Source organism: Dromiciops gliroides, chromosome 2 (assembly GCF_019393635.1).
Source record: "Dromiciops gliroides isolate mDroGli1 chromosome 2, mDroGli1.pri, whole genome shotgun sequence".
NCBI lineage: Eukaryota > Metazoa > Chordata > Mammalia > Microbiotheria > Microbiotheriidae > Dromiciops > Dromiciops gliroides.
This window is the reverse complement of record NC_057862.1, coordinates 272641527-272657904: the sequence shown is the minus strand read 5'-3', so window position 1 is coordinate 272657904 and position 16378 is coordinate 272641527. Positions and strand designations below refer to the sequence as shown.

The following is a 16378-nucleotide window of genomic DNA, read 5'->3' as shown; positions in this document are numbered from 1 at the left end:
GTAAAGGTGTCTTCTACAGCTGAGTAATATCTATTTTTCTTTCTCTTCCATTGCAGTAATTGCTGAGATTTATCATGTTTGACTTATCCAAAATTATATTCTGGTTCTTTGTTGCTATTTTTTCTCAAATATTGATAATCTTCCAAAAGGGGACACTTTGAGGTCCCCAAGTATTATAGTTTTATTGTTTTTCTCTATAATTTTGTTAACTTCTTTAAATACTTATAGGTTATGTCATTTATATATATTAAGTATTGATGTAGTCTAATTATCTATTGATTTCATTATTTATTAAGCAGAATATTTCTCTGCTTCTTTTTTTTTTTAGAGAGGCAATTGGGGTTAAGTGACTTGCCCAGGGTCACACAGCTAGTTAGTGTAAAGTATCTGAGGCTGGATTTGAACTCAGGTACTCCTGACTCCAGGGCCAGTGCTCTATCCACTTCGCCACCTAGCTGCCCCTCTCTGCTTCTTTTTTAAACTACATCTGTTTTTACTGTTGCCCTATGTGACATCATGATTGCTACCCTTGCTTGGAATTCTCCTGAAATATAATAAATTTTACTGCGGCTCCTTATTCTATCTGAATCTTGGTGTTTCAAATATAGACTTCTTGTAAACAACATATTCTTGGATCTGCTTTGTTTCGTTCTCTTTTCCTCTTTCATTTTATGGTTGAATTCATCCCACTCACATTGGTGATTATATTTGTTAATTTTCACTGGATCTCAGAGTACATGGTAGGGTTAATTAGCCTGTTTCACCTGTCTGCTCCTCTCTAGAAACTGATCTGTATCCCATTTTCCCCCTTGGAATTAATTTCTCTTTTGTTTTTGATAGCTTTTGATAACTCTTTTGCCTGTCCTCAGATCTGATTTTTAGAACATCCAGTTTCTACTTTACTGCAGGTAGAGTAAAGTAGTTATCATGCGGAGACCGTATTGTTTGGTCTCTGGTATGCCTTAAAATACCAGCTCTTTTCCTTCCCTTTATTGTTCACTCGTTTTTCAATTGTGTTTGATGCTTTAATTCACCTATTTGCCATTTCCCTCTCCAGATCATTTTACACATGAGGAAATTGAGGCAAATAGGTTTAAGTGATTTGCCCAGGGTCACACAGCTAGTAAGTGTCTAAGGCTGAATTTTAACTTTCCAACATGACTCTTCCTGACTCCAGGGCTGGCACTCTATCCTCTGTGCCACCTAGCTGCTTCCCTTTAGACCTATGTCAATCCCTGGGTTCTTTCCAGTTAGGATTTAGGCTCTTTAAGCCAAAAGGGTTCTCATAGATCTGGTGCAGCCTCATTTTATGGATGAGGAAACAAACAGAGCTGGGACTAGAATTCAGGTCATTTATTCAGTGCTATTTTGGCTTCACCATTCAGATCTCATTATGGAAAGCTTTATGTGAAAATTAGAGTTACAGAAATGATATCATTTTATAAGACATTTGTGGAAGTAAAAACTATATTAAATGCAAAACACAAATCCTTTACAGTCTGCCTGAATTTTCATAGAATCATATATTTAAAGCTTAGAAAGGATCTTAGAGGCTGTCTAATCCAGCCTACTCATTTTACATATTAGAAAACTAGGGCCCAGAGAAGTTAAGTGATTTGTTCAAGGTCACATAGGTACTAAGTGACAAACTTTGAACCTAGGTTCTCTGACTCCAAATCCAATGCATTTACTCCATGTCATACTATCAACATTTTGACCTAGCTATGAATATAATACACACATATATGAATGTAAAATGTATACACTGTTTTGATTTAATTTTTTAAAAAATTTTGTCTTTAGCATTTTGAAGCATTGGCTAATCGAGCTGCTACAACTGGTCATGTTATTGATATTTATGCATGTGCATTGGATCAGACTGGTCTTTTGGAGATGAAATGCTGTCCTAACCTCACTGGGTATGTATTTAGAATCTGAGACTGACCATAGAGTCTTGAAATACAAAAGTGAGCTAAAAGAACAAGTTGTAGAACTCTTTGGGGGGAAAACTCATTATGATCTTTCTGCTATTTGTTCTCTTTAAATTTTCAGACAATTCTTGGATCCTAGCTGAGAGTTTTACTTCAGTCCTCAGATTTTTCAGTTATCAGCTATTATAAGTGGGCTTCATTTTTTTTTAACGATAACTAAGTAATTGTTTTGTGTTTTTGTTTTTGTTTTTGTTTTTGCAGGGCAATAAGGGTTAAGTGACTTGCCCAGGGTCACACAGCTAGTTGTGTCAAGTGTCTGAGGCTGGATTTGAACTCAGGTCCTCCTGAATCCAAGGCCAGTGCTTTATCCACTGTGCCATCTAGCTGCCCCCTAATGTTTTTTGTTTTAGTAACTTTGAATATATAACCTAGACATAGAAAAAATTGGGCACAGTAGAATTTGATTAATACCATTTCATATTATTAGATCAGTACTATTTATACTTATGTTTTATAATAAAAATATAAACAATTAAATTAAAAATAAGAAAACTAACATTAACTAAACGGAAATTACCTCCATAGGACAATAAAATAGTAAAAGTAATATCTGTTGAGCTTTTTTACTTGTATTTTACTTTATATAATTATTTTCTTAATAATTCTGAGAGTTATTTCTTAAAATTTGGTTTACATAATCTTTGACTCCAACCCCAGATGGCTCTATCTGGCTGTCAAAATATTTGCTAAAGTTACCTGAAGTTCAACAGTTCACTTTGAACCATCCTGGGCCATAATTTCCTCATCATTAAAATGCTGATTTCTTCTGGTTAAAAAAGTCTTATGCTGGGGGCGGCTAGGTGGCGCAGTGGATTAAGTACCGGCCCTAGATTCAGGAGTACCTGAGTTCAAATCTGGCCTTGGACACTTGACACTTACTAGCTGTGTGACCCTGGGCAAGTCACTTAACCCCCATTGCCCCGCAAAAAAAAAAAAAAGAAAAAAGTCTTACGCTGTTTTTATAGTTGCTCATTGTTAGCTGTTTATAACCAAATATTTAAATGAATTTGTGCTTTCATTGATATGAATGTTTCCCCTAGTGATCTGGATTGAAACCAGTTTTAACCTGCCCATTTTGTGTGACTCATGACTTGTGTCATAGGGAATCCACCCAACATATTTAGAAGCTTCCCCACTTTTTCTTGACATCTCAAGGATGCCAGTGGAGCACACAGACAGTCCATTAGTTATTGCTTGCTTTTGCCATGTGACCAGCTAATTTTTTTTATTACACATTTCTTTGATACCATCCTTTCTTCTTGTTCTTTGTATTCTTTGATTTGTTATGTTTTGTAATCTGTTTGCATTCATTATGTACCTCTACACTGTTTCTGTGTGATACTTACTATTAGTTCTGTGATGTTTAAAATTTAATGTGTGGTCACCTTATTCCTGTCCCAAGTGTAGGGAAAACTAGCTAGGGTTTACTTATAAATTAGAAGCTTTAGCACCAGTTTTTGGGCATTAAGTATTTATTAAAGAATACCAAGTGTTAGTAAAAGAGAACACCTGGGTCAGAAAGTTAAGAAAAGGCCTAGCAAATCCTAGAGTTCCAGCCTCTCTTGGTTCTTCCTCAAGTTCTCCACCATGAGCCTGTTCCTGAGATGAACTGCGCATGGAAGCTTCCTCTGCATCCCAAGGAGAGGTGGTCCTTCCACACTGCTTCAAGCTAATTGACTAGCATCACCCAAATCCATTGGTTCACTGGACTTGAGGGTGGTCCCGTGTTGAGGTCAAAATCTACAGTCTCTGAGAACACACCCTCCTGAGGGCCAGGCAGATGTGGCTTCAATTGAATTAACTTTAAGTGAGTTAATCAGAGAAGTCAGTCAATCTCAGTCAATCCAAATCAATCCCCTTGAGCTGGGGCCTTTGGTTGTTGGCAAAGCCCATTATTTTTTTACAGTTCTTTGGCTATTGTATGTTTCTATGACTTGTAGCCATACAGTACTAATAGAAATTGGAAAACATTTGTGGTTTTCTGAAGGCAACCCAACTTATTCTCCTTTCCCTGGTTAATTCTGTGCCTAACTTGTCCATTTGCAGTCTAGCCAAGAGTTATATATGCTGATGGATAGGCTTGGTACATTGTTCATATAGCAGCATTTCATAATGAATTTGCAATAGCTATTCTCTGCCCATTTGGTTTTTCCTGTGTGGATAGTTTAGGCCAAACTCTACAGTGGTTATATATTTTGTCTAGGAGGTACTACGATGGTTTGGTACTTGACATAACCAGTATTGTGTTCTCCACAACATTTAACTGAATAGTTTTTGTCATAGGGATAGAGATAGTGATTTGGACCTATAATTTCATTGGTATAGAAGACTCCTTCTACCAGTGAAGGTTGGCACCTTCTCTGCAACTTATAGTCTCAAGAGGGTTGCCTGAGAACTTGAGGTTAAGTTATTTGTCTAGGTTCATGCAGTCAGTCTACATCAGAGACAGTGGGCTTGAATCCAGGTTTTCATGTCTTTCTGCTTTAAGACCAGCACTTTATTTAGAGACAGCCAAGTGGCATAGTGGATAGCCTGCTGCACCTGGAGTTGGAAGGAGCTGAGTTAAAATCCTGTCTCATATACTTAGTAGCTGTGTGACCTTGAGCAAGTCACATCATTTCTCTCATCCTCAGTATCCTCATCTGTGAAAAGCTGATAATAAAGGCACTTTCCTTACTGGGTTGTGAGGAGTAAGGGAGATGACATATGTAAAGTACTTTGCAAACTTTAAAGCAATATATAAATGTTATCATCATCATCATCATCATCGTGATCTCTTCCTCCCCCTCCCCTGCCTTTGTCATACCCATTTATGCTGACATTTTTGTGACATTTAACTCATTTGATCTTAACTCTTTGACATAAGTAATTACAGGTATTGTTATCCCTGTTTTGCATGTGAGCATATTGAGGATCAGAGAGGTTTTGACTTACCTATGCATAGCTATAATTAGAATAAATTATAAAATTAAAGAAGTTCATATGGTTTTAAACTTAACTGTATTCTTTATCTTTATCAGTGTTTGTATATTTGATGCAAGCGTTATGGATCTAATTTTTGAAACTGTTATGAGGTAGAAGTCATTTGTAGACTCAGAATTTAGAACTGGAAGATAATAGAGATAATCTAGTATGACTGCCTCCTTTTATAAATTAAGAGACTGATGGGTGATTTGGAAGTATACTTAACTTTTTTAAGCATCAAAAATCTTTTAGGGATTATAGATACATAAGAGGAGAAGGAAAAAGTTAAATGGAAAAAAAGCCTTTAAAACAGTATTATAAGGGGCGGCTAGGTGGCGCAGTGGATAAAGCACCGGCCCTGGAGTCAGGAGTACCTGAGTTCAAATCCGGCCTCAGACACTTGACACTTACTAGCTGTGTGACCCTGGGCAAGTCACTTAACCCCCATTGCCCCGCAAAGAAAAAAAAACCCCACAAAAAACCCAGTATTATAGTTAGAAAATTGATATTTTAACTAAATATCAAATGCTAATTTTATTATTATTTTTTTTTGGTGAGGCAGTTGGGGTTAAGTGACTTGCCCAGGGTCACACAGCTAGTAAGTGTTAAGTGTCTGAGGCCGGATTTGAACTCAGGTCCTTCTGAATCCAGGGCTGGTGCTCTATACACTGTGCCACCTAGCTGCCCCCACTGTGTAATTTTTAAAGTAAGGAATGAGCAATTAGCAAATTCATGAATTGCCTATTCTGCCTTCTATTGTCAAGAATAATTGTTTATTCAGCATTGATTTTTGCATGTTGATATTTAGCTATATTTGCTCAGCCTGGTTTATTGATGCAAAATATAAGACATGTTGGGGCAGCTAGGTGGTACAGTGGATAGAGCACCGGCCCTGGATTCAGGAGGACTTGAGTTCAAATGCGGCCTCAGACACTTAACACTTACTAGCTGTGAGACCTTGGGAAAGTCACTTAACCCCAATTGCCTCACCCCCACCCCCCAAAAAACATATATATAAAAGACATGTTATATTCCAACTATGCTTCTCTTTTACAATGGAGCTGATTATGTGACTCATTACATAACTTATATGGTTGGCCCACTTTTTTGGGGGGTTAGATATCTCAAATATAGATTTCATTTATTAATGTCAGTAATCAAGGCCAGCATCTTCTCTTAATCAGTTAGTTGGTCTTGACAGTAGATGACTAAAACACCCCCAATTCTTGGACTTGCTAAATGTTTTTCTTTCACTGCTATATTTTTAACTATAACATATGCACTGTCTTGTGCTCTGCATTTATTTAAAAATGGTTTTACATAGAGCATTGTTTACTTTCTGATAATCAGCTGAACTACATACGGATAATTATTTTCATTAAGTATCCAGTATCATTATTATTTTGGAAATTTTTTCCATGTCTGCTAGAAATACTAGGTCTTTTCCTATCTGTTAGAAGTATTATACAAACTTATGACTAGAGGAAGATCATTATATAACTTTCCAAACTTTTCTGCTTGTCTGTGTTACTTCTAGCCTTCTGTTCCTTAATCTGCATTTAAAAAAATGAATCTTTTTTCTTTTCTTTTTGGCAACCTCATTGCTTAGCCCCTTTTCCCCTGCCCCACCAAAAAAGAAAGAAAGAAAGAAAAGAACAAAACCTTTTTAACAAATATATGTATACATATCCAAGTAAAACTAATCACATTGGTTCAAATACATATGTATACATACACACACATACATTATATATATATATATATGTGTGTGTGTGTGTGTGTGTGTGTGTGTGTGTGTATGTATAATTTGACACCTTCAGTCCATCACACTTTTTCAGGAGGTGGGTAGTATGTGTCACATATTTGTCCTTTGGAGTTGTGATTGGTCATTACATTGGTCAAAATTATTACGTTTTTCAGAATTGTTTTTCTTTTCTTTTTTTTTTTTGGTGAGGCAATTGGGGTTAAGTGACTTGCCCAGGGTCACACTGCTAGTAAGTGTCAAGTGTCTGAGGCCGGATTTGAACTCAGGTCCTCCTGACTCCAGGGCTGGTGCTCTATCCACTGTGCCACCTAGCTGCCCCAGAATTATTTTTCTTTACGAAGTTGATGATGTTGTATAAATTGTTCTCTGGATTTTGCTGACTCTATATTAGTTCATACAAGTCTTCCCAGATTACTTTTAAATGGTTCCTGTCATTTCTCATAATGTAAGTATATATCATTATATTTCATTACCATAATTAGTTCCTTCTCTAGTTAATGGACCCCTTCTCCCCCACTCCATGGTTTCCAGTTCTTTGCTAATAACAAAAAGAGCTGTTGTAAATATTTTTGTGTACATGGGTCCCTTTCCTCTTTCTTTGATCTTTGGAGTTTAGGTCTAGTGGTGGTATTTTGTGCCAGGCACTGTGCTAAGTGCTGGAAATACAAATAAAAGCAGCAAATAGTCCTTTATGTCCCACATGAAAGACAACATGTAAATAACTAGTTACATACAAAAATATATGGGGTGGGGGCAGCTAGGTGGCTCAGTGGATTGAGCACTGGCCCTGGAGTCAGGAGTACTTGAGTTCAAATCCGGCCTCAGACACTTAACACTTACTAGCTGTGTGACCCTGGGCAAGTCACTTAACCCTAATTGCCTCACTAAATATATATATATATATATATATATGGGGCAAATTGAATTTAATCTTAAGGGAAAGGCATTAACAGCTGGGGGACTGGGAAAAGCTTTTTGTGTAAAGAGGCATTTAGAATCTTGAATGAAGTCAGGGAAAACTAAAAGGGAGAAGTAAGAGGCAGAGCATTCCAGTCATGGGAGACAGTCCATACAAAGACATGGAGGCAGGAATTGGTAAAGTGAATCAAGATGTGTAAAAAGACTAGAAATGTAGAAAAGGGCCAGATTTTGAAGAATTTTAAAATGCCTAAGAGAGAACTTTACATTTGGCCCTGGAGGTAATAGGGAGCCCTACTAGAACTCAGACCTACACTTTAGAAAAATCATCTTGAGGTGGAGATTCCAATTAGAAACCTATTTCAGTAGTCTGGGTGATGAAGACCTTAAGTAGATTGATGGCTGTGAGAATGGGAAAGGAGAGAGAGAGAGAGAGTGAGTGTGTGTATGAGAGATGTTGTGAAGGGTAGAAATGACAAGATTTGGCAACATATTGAGTTGCCAACAGATTGAGGTCGACAACAGGATGAGTTTTATTGCTTTAATTTGTATTTCTCTAATTATTTAATTAAAAATTCAGAACATTTTAAATATGGGTATTGCTAGATTATACTTCTTCTTTTGAGATTTGCTAGTTTGTAACCTTTTACCACTAATCTATTGGGAAATACTTCTTGTTCTCATATATTTGAATTAGTTTCTTATGAAATATTTTGGATATCAGACTTTTATCAGAGAAACTTACTGTAAAGATTTTTTCCATTTAACTATTTCCTTCTTTTTTTTTTTTTGGTGGGATAATGAGGGTTAAGTGACTTGCCCAGGGTCACACAGCTAGTAAGTGTTAAGTGTCTGAGGGCAGATTTGAACTCAGGTCCTCCTGAATCCAGGGCCAGTGCTTTATCCACTGCGCCACCTAGCTGCCCCTCCTTCTTAATTTTTAACTTGATTTTATTTATGTAAAACCTTTAGAAATTTATGTAATCATAATTGTTCATCTTATTTTCTCTATTTCTATCTCTTGTTTGGTTATTATCTCTTCCTACTTATAGTTTGGGGAGGTATTTCCTTATTTTTCTAATTGGATTATGATGTTACCTTTTATAACCAAGTCATGTAGACTTACAGACTTATATTGGTGGTATTACTCATATTGAAGAATAAAAGAAAGTTTTTGAATAGTGTTTTTGTGATCTTGTTATGTGATTTTTAAGAACTGAATGGAGTGGTTAGTTATGGTGTTTCATTTTGAAAAGTACATTTTGCCTATTTGCAGTTATAGCAACTGTTCTCTAATGTAAAATTCAAGAAATTTCATTACTAGATGCTATTGCATATGTGCTGTTGTACAAAGAGCACTGGATATGATGTCAGGAAGCCTGTGTTCAAATCCTGGCTTCAACACATAATAGCTCTGGGACTTGGCAAGTCTTAATCTCTCTGAGCTTCAGTTTCCTTATCTTTAAAATTGGGATACTAGTTTTTGTGCTGCCTACTTCACTATGTTGTTTTGAGGAAAGAACTTTGTAAAACTCAAAACAGTATACAAATTTGAGTTGCAATTATTTTTATTAATATGCTTAGTAAAAATTATCTCTAAAGATGTATGGTATGTTTCTAGTACTGAAGCTTAAAAAGTTTTTTTTTTTATTATCACCTTTGTTATGATTACCAAAAGCCTACTTAGTGCATTATATCTTTGTTTACATTTAGCACAGTGCCTGGCATAAAGAAGACACTTAATAAATGTTTATTGACTGACTGACCTGTTTATTTGTTTGGTGACTATATTCTTTAAAAATACCCATTTTAGAAATGGATAAAGAGACTCTGGATCTTAGTTTCCTCATCTGTAAAGGGGCTGTAGGCTAGATAATATCTAAGGTCCTTTTTTACTTTAATAGTGTATAAATCTATGAATAGAAATTTAATCTTGTCATCTTTGTTTTTGAGATGAAGCTTTTATGATCTTATTCAATTGTGGCATATGTTGTTTCAGTAAATGTGCCTCTTACAGTGCTTTTTTTTGGTCTTTTCATTCAGAGGGTACATGGTAATGGGAGATTCTTTCAATACTTCCTTATTCAAGCAGACCTTTCAGAGAGTCTTTACCAAAGATATGCAAGGACAATTTAAAATGGGCTTTGGCGGCACATTAGAAATAAAGGTAAGAATGAAAACTGAAGAAATATATACAATCTATTTTCAAAAAAGGAATCTGATTATGCAATTATCCCTTCCTCATCATGACTTTCCCCATTGAGGTTTTGATATATCACAGGCCTGCATAAGAAATTAAATGGAAATTTTTGGGGAGTTTTGCAGAAGCGGCAGACAATACACAGAGGTCAGTAGACAACACAGAAAAAGTTAAGAAACTCAGAAATGCATAAAATATATATATAGTATTGTATAATATCAGCAATATTTTATCTTATAATACCATAATAATTCAGACTTCTCTGATATGAAGGGTGGGTTAAAACATTTTATGTGGATTTTCTAGATTGTGGGGGCACCATACACCTAACCCCCATGGTGTGGAAGGGATAACTGTATTATTTTAAAGTATCATTAAAAAAAGTAAAGTATATAATTAAAAACAAAATCCAAATGCTTCTCTGTAACTCTCATTCATTGTTACAGTTCTGCTTTCTGGGGCCATGATGAGTGAGTCTAATTTCTCTTTGTTATGATAGGCCTTTAGATATATATGATAGACAGCTCTCCTAGGGAATGATATCAAGGCCCTTTACCATCTTGCTTGGATACTCTTTCTAATTTATTAATGCCCTTCCTAAATTTTGGTGCTCTGTACTAAATACAAAACTTGATGTGATATTTCTGTAGTTTTTATACTCTGTCTTTATGGTAGCCCAAGATCATGTTAGGTACTACAGATATAAAGATGTAAATGACAGTCCCTACCATCAAGCACCCTAAAATCTTGTAATAATAGGGTGTATATAAAAAAAAATCTGTGATACAAGTTAGAAGTTGATAAATAGAGAAGAGAAAAAAAATTATGGGAAGAGAAACTTAAAGAGTAAGGAATCATTTTTGGTTGGGAGAGGTCAAAGAAGGCTGCACTGAAGAGGCAATTCCTGAGTGTGATCTTGAAAGAAAGAGGTGGGACTCTGGGGTTCTTGTATTCAGTAATAGCAGAACCGTGTACACAAATAAATGAAAATGGGGAAAAAAGCAGAATAAGGACAGGACAACAAATAATTCAGTTTAGGTGGGATGGAGATGATTTGAAGGCAAAATAGTTTGAAACAAAACTGGACAGAGCCGTTAAATCCAGTTGATGGATGACCTTGAATAGCAGGCTAAGGAGTTTATATTTTATTTAGTAAGCAATAAGGAGCTGCCCCTGATATTTTTTGATCAGGAGAGTAAAGTAATTAGGTCTATACATTAGAATTTAGTCCATATTCAATGCAACGGGTACTGTGCTAGGTGCTTGGGATTCATAGACGAAACCAAAACAGTCCTTGTCTTTAAAGGAGGAAATTTCATTTTATTGGAGGAAACAACATGTACATAATGATATACAATATTTTACATGTATATATATAGGCATGTGCATGCATGTGTGCAGATATTATATATGCATGTGTGTATATACATATATATACATGCATACATACATATATACGTGTGTGTGTATGTTAATTTCTAGGAGAAAGGCCCTAGCAGCTTTTTTTTAGGAGAAGCTTCTTGGAGGAAATGGTTCTTAAGGTGAACTTTGAAGGAAGCTACATGTGAGGTGGAAGGAAGTATTCTAAATATGAGGTATGGCCTGTGCACAGTCATAGACACTAGGGACAGGATGTATGGGGAACAGCAAGCAGTCCATTTTGGCCAGAGTGTAGAGTTTGTGAAGCAGAGTAATATGCAATAAGGTTGGAAATGTAGGCTGGAGCCAGATTTTGAAGGGCTTTAAAAACCCAATAGAAGAACTTCTATTTGATTTTAGAGGCCACAATGTGCCACTGGAATTTCTCATGCTGAAAAGTGACAAGTTCTTTAGAAATATAAATTTGGCAGCTAGCTGTGTGCAAAAAGGATTGGAGAAAGCAATGCAGTTATGAGTCTGTTGCACTAGTCAAGGTGAGAGGTGGTCAGAGCCTGAACTAGAGTGATGAAAGCCCAATTTCTTCCCTGATCTCCACTGAACATCTCTCCCTGAATGAACTGCTAACATGATTGAATGTGCCCTAAGCCAAAAACAATAGCATTATACTCAAAACTCGGGGGCATATCAGAAATATATTTTGCATGTAAATAATTAATAAGACACGACAACTGATTAGATGTGAAGGTTAGGGGAGAGCATGAAATCAGTCAGGGATGATACTGAGGTTGGCAACTTGGGTGATTAGAAAGGTGGTAGTACCCTCAACAACAAAAAAAAACAACAGAGAAATTAGGAAGAGGGTGGGACTTTGGGGGAAATGTAATAAATTATATCTTAGACTTGCTAAATTTGAGGTGCTTATGGGATGTCCAGTTGGATTTGTTGAAGTGTGCGGTTGGTGGTGTGAGACTGGAATCCATGAGAGAGACTAAAGTTATATATGAAAATAACTTACAGAGAGGTGACAGTTGAGTCCATGAATGCTAATGAGAGTGTAGAAAGGAAAGAAAAGTAGGCCCTAGACAGAACTTTAAGCTCTAAATTAGAGGAGTTCACCCATGTCAAGGACAAAGATGATGTTTCTAGAGGAAACTGGGAAGGACCAGTTTGACGGTGAGGAAAAGAGTTGAGAGAGAGAGATTACTTTGACAGATTTGTGAAGGCTGAATTGGAGGAGAGAGGGAGTTTCATTAGGGGACTTTTACAGAAATCCTAATAGGAGATATTGAGAGCTTAATCTATGGCACTGGTAATGGTGGTAGAGGGGAGTCATCAGATACAAGAGACATTTTAGAGACAGAATTGATAGGATTCATTAGTTAATTGATGTGGGGTGATAACATACTTTTTAGGTTTCAGCCCTGTGTCCCTGGGAGAACAGTGAGAACACCAATAGAAAGAGGAAAGTGAGGAAGAGGGGCAAATTTGAGTTATAATGCATGGGATATATTCTGGTGGAGGTCTCTAGTAGGCAGTTATAAATACAGGACTGGAGAAGTTGGGCCAGAGATACAGATTTAGGAATCCTCTGTATAGAGGTGACAGTTGATAACTTTCTTGAATATGAGTATGTTATTTTTTTTTCTCTGAATAAAATAAAGAACTTAAATATTGTTCAAATTTTTTTTTTTGGTGGTGGTGGTGGTGGTGGTGGTTGGTTTTTTTTTTTGGTGGGGCAGTGAGGGTTAAATGACTTTCCCAGGGTCACACAGCTAGTAAGTGTCAAGTGTCTAAAGCTGGATTTGAACTCAGGTCCTCCTGAATCTAGGGCTGGTGCTTTATCCACTGTGCCACCTAGCTGCCCCAATATTGTTTAATGTTAACCATACCTCAGCATGTCATTTGCTTTTTTGCAGACCTCAAGGGAAATAAAGATTTCTGGAGCTATTGGACCCTGTGTGTCTCTCAATTCAAAAGGACCCTGCGTGTCAGAAAATGTAAGTTAGCTTTGAAATAGAAAACACAACTAATTCTTGGGCCCTAATATAGTACATATTAGAGATTGTTTCTTAGGGCTTTTATCGAACATTTTGTACCAAGTGCAGAGGAACATAATTCTATAACATATAGCATACTTCTGTCCATCTGCATAAGTAGTAATGTCATGGATTGTAGAAATATAAGAAGTTTGAGAATTATCTTATTCATTATAGTGGAAAGAGAGCTGAATTTGAAGTCAGGGGACCTGGGTTTAAATCTCAACTTTGTCTCTTACTTGCCTGTCCATGGACAAGTCACTTAAACTTTCTGGGACTCACTTTCCTTCTCTGTAAAATGCACAGATGAACGAAATGACTTCTTGAGTCTCTTACCCCTTTCTATCTATGTTTTTTGACCCTTTCGAATATGCTTACTGCCATTTCCTCCTCTTCCCTCTATGAGTGTTCAGTCATTACACTCCTTTTGATAGTCACCTCAGCATTCTTGAAAAATAGGAATTGCCAACTTGGTATCCTACTTTTAAAAGGTTGTTGACTTTCAGTTGAAATAATTTAAATTCACAGATGGTATAAAACTTATTTTAAACAAGCTTTGATTCCTTAGCTAACTGTCATCAGAACTATATTAATTTAGCCAAATGTGATAAATTTGAATTTTGTCTTTTTTTTTGTTTTTCCTTTCCCATTTTCTAGTAGAGGTACTAATAAACAATAAAATGGCTCAAATCAGGCAGAAGAGGAGAAACATCTTCAGAGTACATAATAATTTTCTGAATAATCATCATTAGACACTGTTTTAGATTCAATTTAACAAAACTTTATTAAGCACCTGCTCTGTGCAAGGCCTTATGCTAGACATTGGGGATACAAAGGTAATCTTTGCCTTCAAAGAACTTATGTTACATTGGGGGATACAGCATTTATATAGAATATAATTTTGGAAGAGAAAGAACAATAACAATTTTGGGGATTAGGGAGGCATGAAACTGAGTGATCTCCAAGTTATTCTAAGTCAAACTGTATGTCAAGAACTTGAAACTATCAGTTCCCTTTTTGAGCAGAGTGTGAACGGTTTCCCCTGAAAGTAGACTCAACTGTAACATGCCTTCCTATTCCAATTTGTCCAGATGTGTAGATACTCAAGTACTAGATTGTTTAGGGCTAAACATTTTGTTTTTAAAATGTTGTTTGTAAAGAACATTGGAATGTTTGTTATGACAGCAGTTCCTGTAGAGGTTGCCATAGTTATTACTTACGTATAAAATATGCATTACTATGTACTGTCATTACAATATCTGAATCTGTCGTACCTAGCTTCTGCAATGTGAAGTTGGCAATGTTTTTGCTCATGTTTTTGAAATAAAGTATTTTGCAGGTTATGTATGAATTCTTATAAACTTCTTATGTATAATTCTGAAACATTTTTCAGGTTTACTATGTGAAAATTATTTTACTTGTTTTATGATCAACTGAATACAGTAGAGCATAATCTACTCCTGTAATCTCCTTAATTCTAAGTATTTTATGTTTGTCGTAATTGTCTAGAAGGAATTTTGTTTTTTTCTTTGGATTTTTGTACTTATGGTATAGCTTACTATGTACTTTATCACTACATAATATGTTTATTCTTGTTTTTAAACTTACTACATGTTATACTTTTAGGAAATTGGAACAGGTGGCACTTGCCAGTGGAAAATATGTGGACTCAATCCTAATACAACTTTAGCTCTGTATTTTGAAGTTGTCAATCAGGTATGGTTTTCTATATTTTAATAATGAAGAATTAAAAAAGAAACAACCCAACACTGTTGATATAGTACCTGACAAGGTTCTGAACACATCATATTTTCTTTCCTATGGTGAATCATGGAATTGTATGACAACCCATCTTTCATGAGCCTTAGTTTCCTCATGTAGTTTAGTTTTTTTTTTTTTTTTGCGGGGCAGTGGGGGTTAAGTGACTTGCCCAGGGTCACACAGCTAGTAAGTGTCAAGTGTCTGAGGCTGGATTTGAACTCAGGTACTCCTGAATCCAGGGCTGGTGCTTTATCCACTGTGCCACCTAGCTGCCCCCCCATGTAGTTTAGTAACATAATAATATTACTAATTTTAGTAACATAATAATATTACTAATTTTAATTTATATAGCTCATTAATCTTCACAAAGTTAAATACCAAAAGTAGCTGTTCAAGGGAATTGGACTGGTAATTTTTGAAGTTCGTTCATATTCTAAAAGCCAATTTTATGATTTTGTGACTCTTGGACCTTTCTAAATTCCTATTTAAGGAATTTTTTAATATAGTGTTATCTGTAAACTATCAGTGTAGTTACTCTCTCTACTGGTGCAGATTGCAATCCATTCTGGCCTCTGTAATTCTTGTCTTTGTCTCCCCCTAAATCTTCTATGGAGAATTTGGCTAACATACCAGAAGCCTTCCTGTAGGACCTGTAGCATTTTGTGGTACCAGCAGTGCAGTACTTTTTTTTTTTTTTGGTAGGGCAGTGAGGGTTAAGTGACTTGTCCAGGGATCACACAGCCAGTAAGTGTCAAGTGTCTGAGACTGGATTTGAACTCATGTCCTCCTAAATCCAGGGCCGGTGCTTTATCCACTGTGCCACCTAGCTGCCCCTTGTGCAATACTTCTTGCTCACAAACTATCATTGGCGATATATATATACTACATCCAACTTAAGCTTATCATTCATGTTTCTGTTGCCCTCTGGGTCTGCTAAAAATTATTACTCTTTGGAGATTACAGTGCTCTGCAGTTTGTGGCATTATAGCATCACAAGGAGTATTAAAAAAGAGTTTTTGTGTTTGGAAGCAGATCGTTCAAAATATTGCACAATTTCTCAAATTAAATTCAGCCTACTTTCATCCTCCTGTGAATTGGTGTACTTATCTTAATTTAGCTGTAAGTTTAGTTTTCCTTAGAAATTTAAAGGTCAGTGTATACATTAGTAATATGGCTACTTAGGATGGTAATAATGATGATCATGATGTCAACTTAACATAACCAAATGCTGTTCACATACATTTCAGAGCACTTAAACATGAATGATCTTATTTGATGCTCCCACAAAGAATTTCTGAGGTTGGCAGAGAGGCTGTGATTGTTTTCATTTTACAGTTAAGAAATTAGCACTGAGAGAAATGAA

The 16378-nt window shown here is 36.1% G+C and overlaps 1 protein-coding gene across 1 annotated transcript in view; it reads left to right on the top strand.

Moving 5' to 3' along the window:
* Positions 1-16378, top strand: part of SEC23A (SEC23 homolog A, COPII coat complex component) — a 63269-nt gene that overhangs the window by 24961 nt on the left and 21930 nt on the right. The window contains exons 9-12 of the mRNA XM_043983779.1: positions 1804-1919; positions 9682-9805; positions 13135-13215; positions 14881-14970. Coding sequence (XP_043839714.1) covers positions 1804-1919; positions 9682-9805; positions 13135-13215; positions 14881-14970 — 411 coding nt within the window. The remainder of the gene's footprint in view (positions 1-1803; positions 1920-9681; positions 9806-13134; positions 13216-14880; positions 14971-16378) is intronic.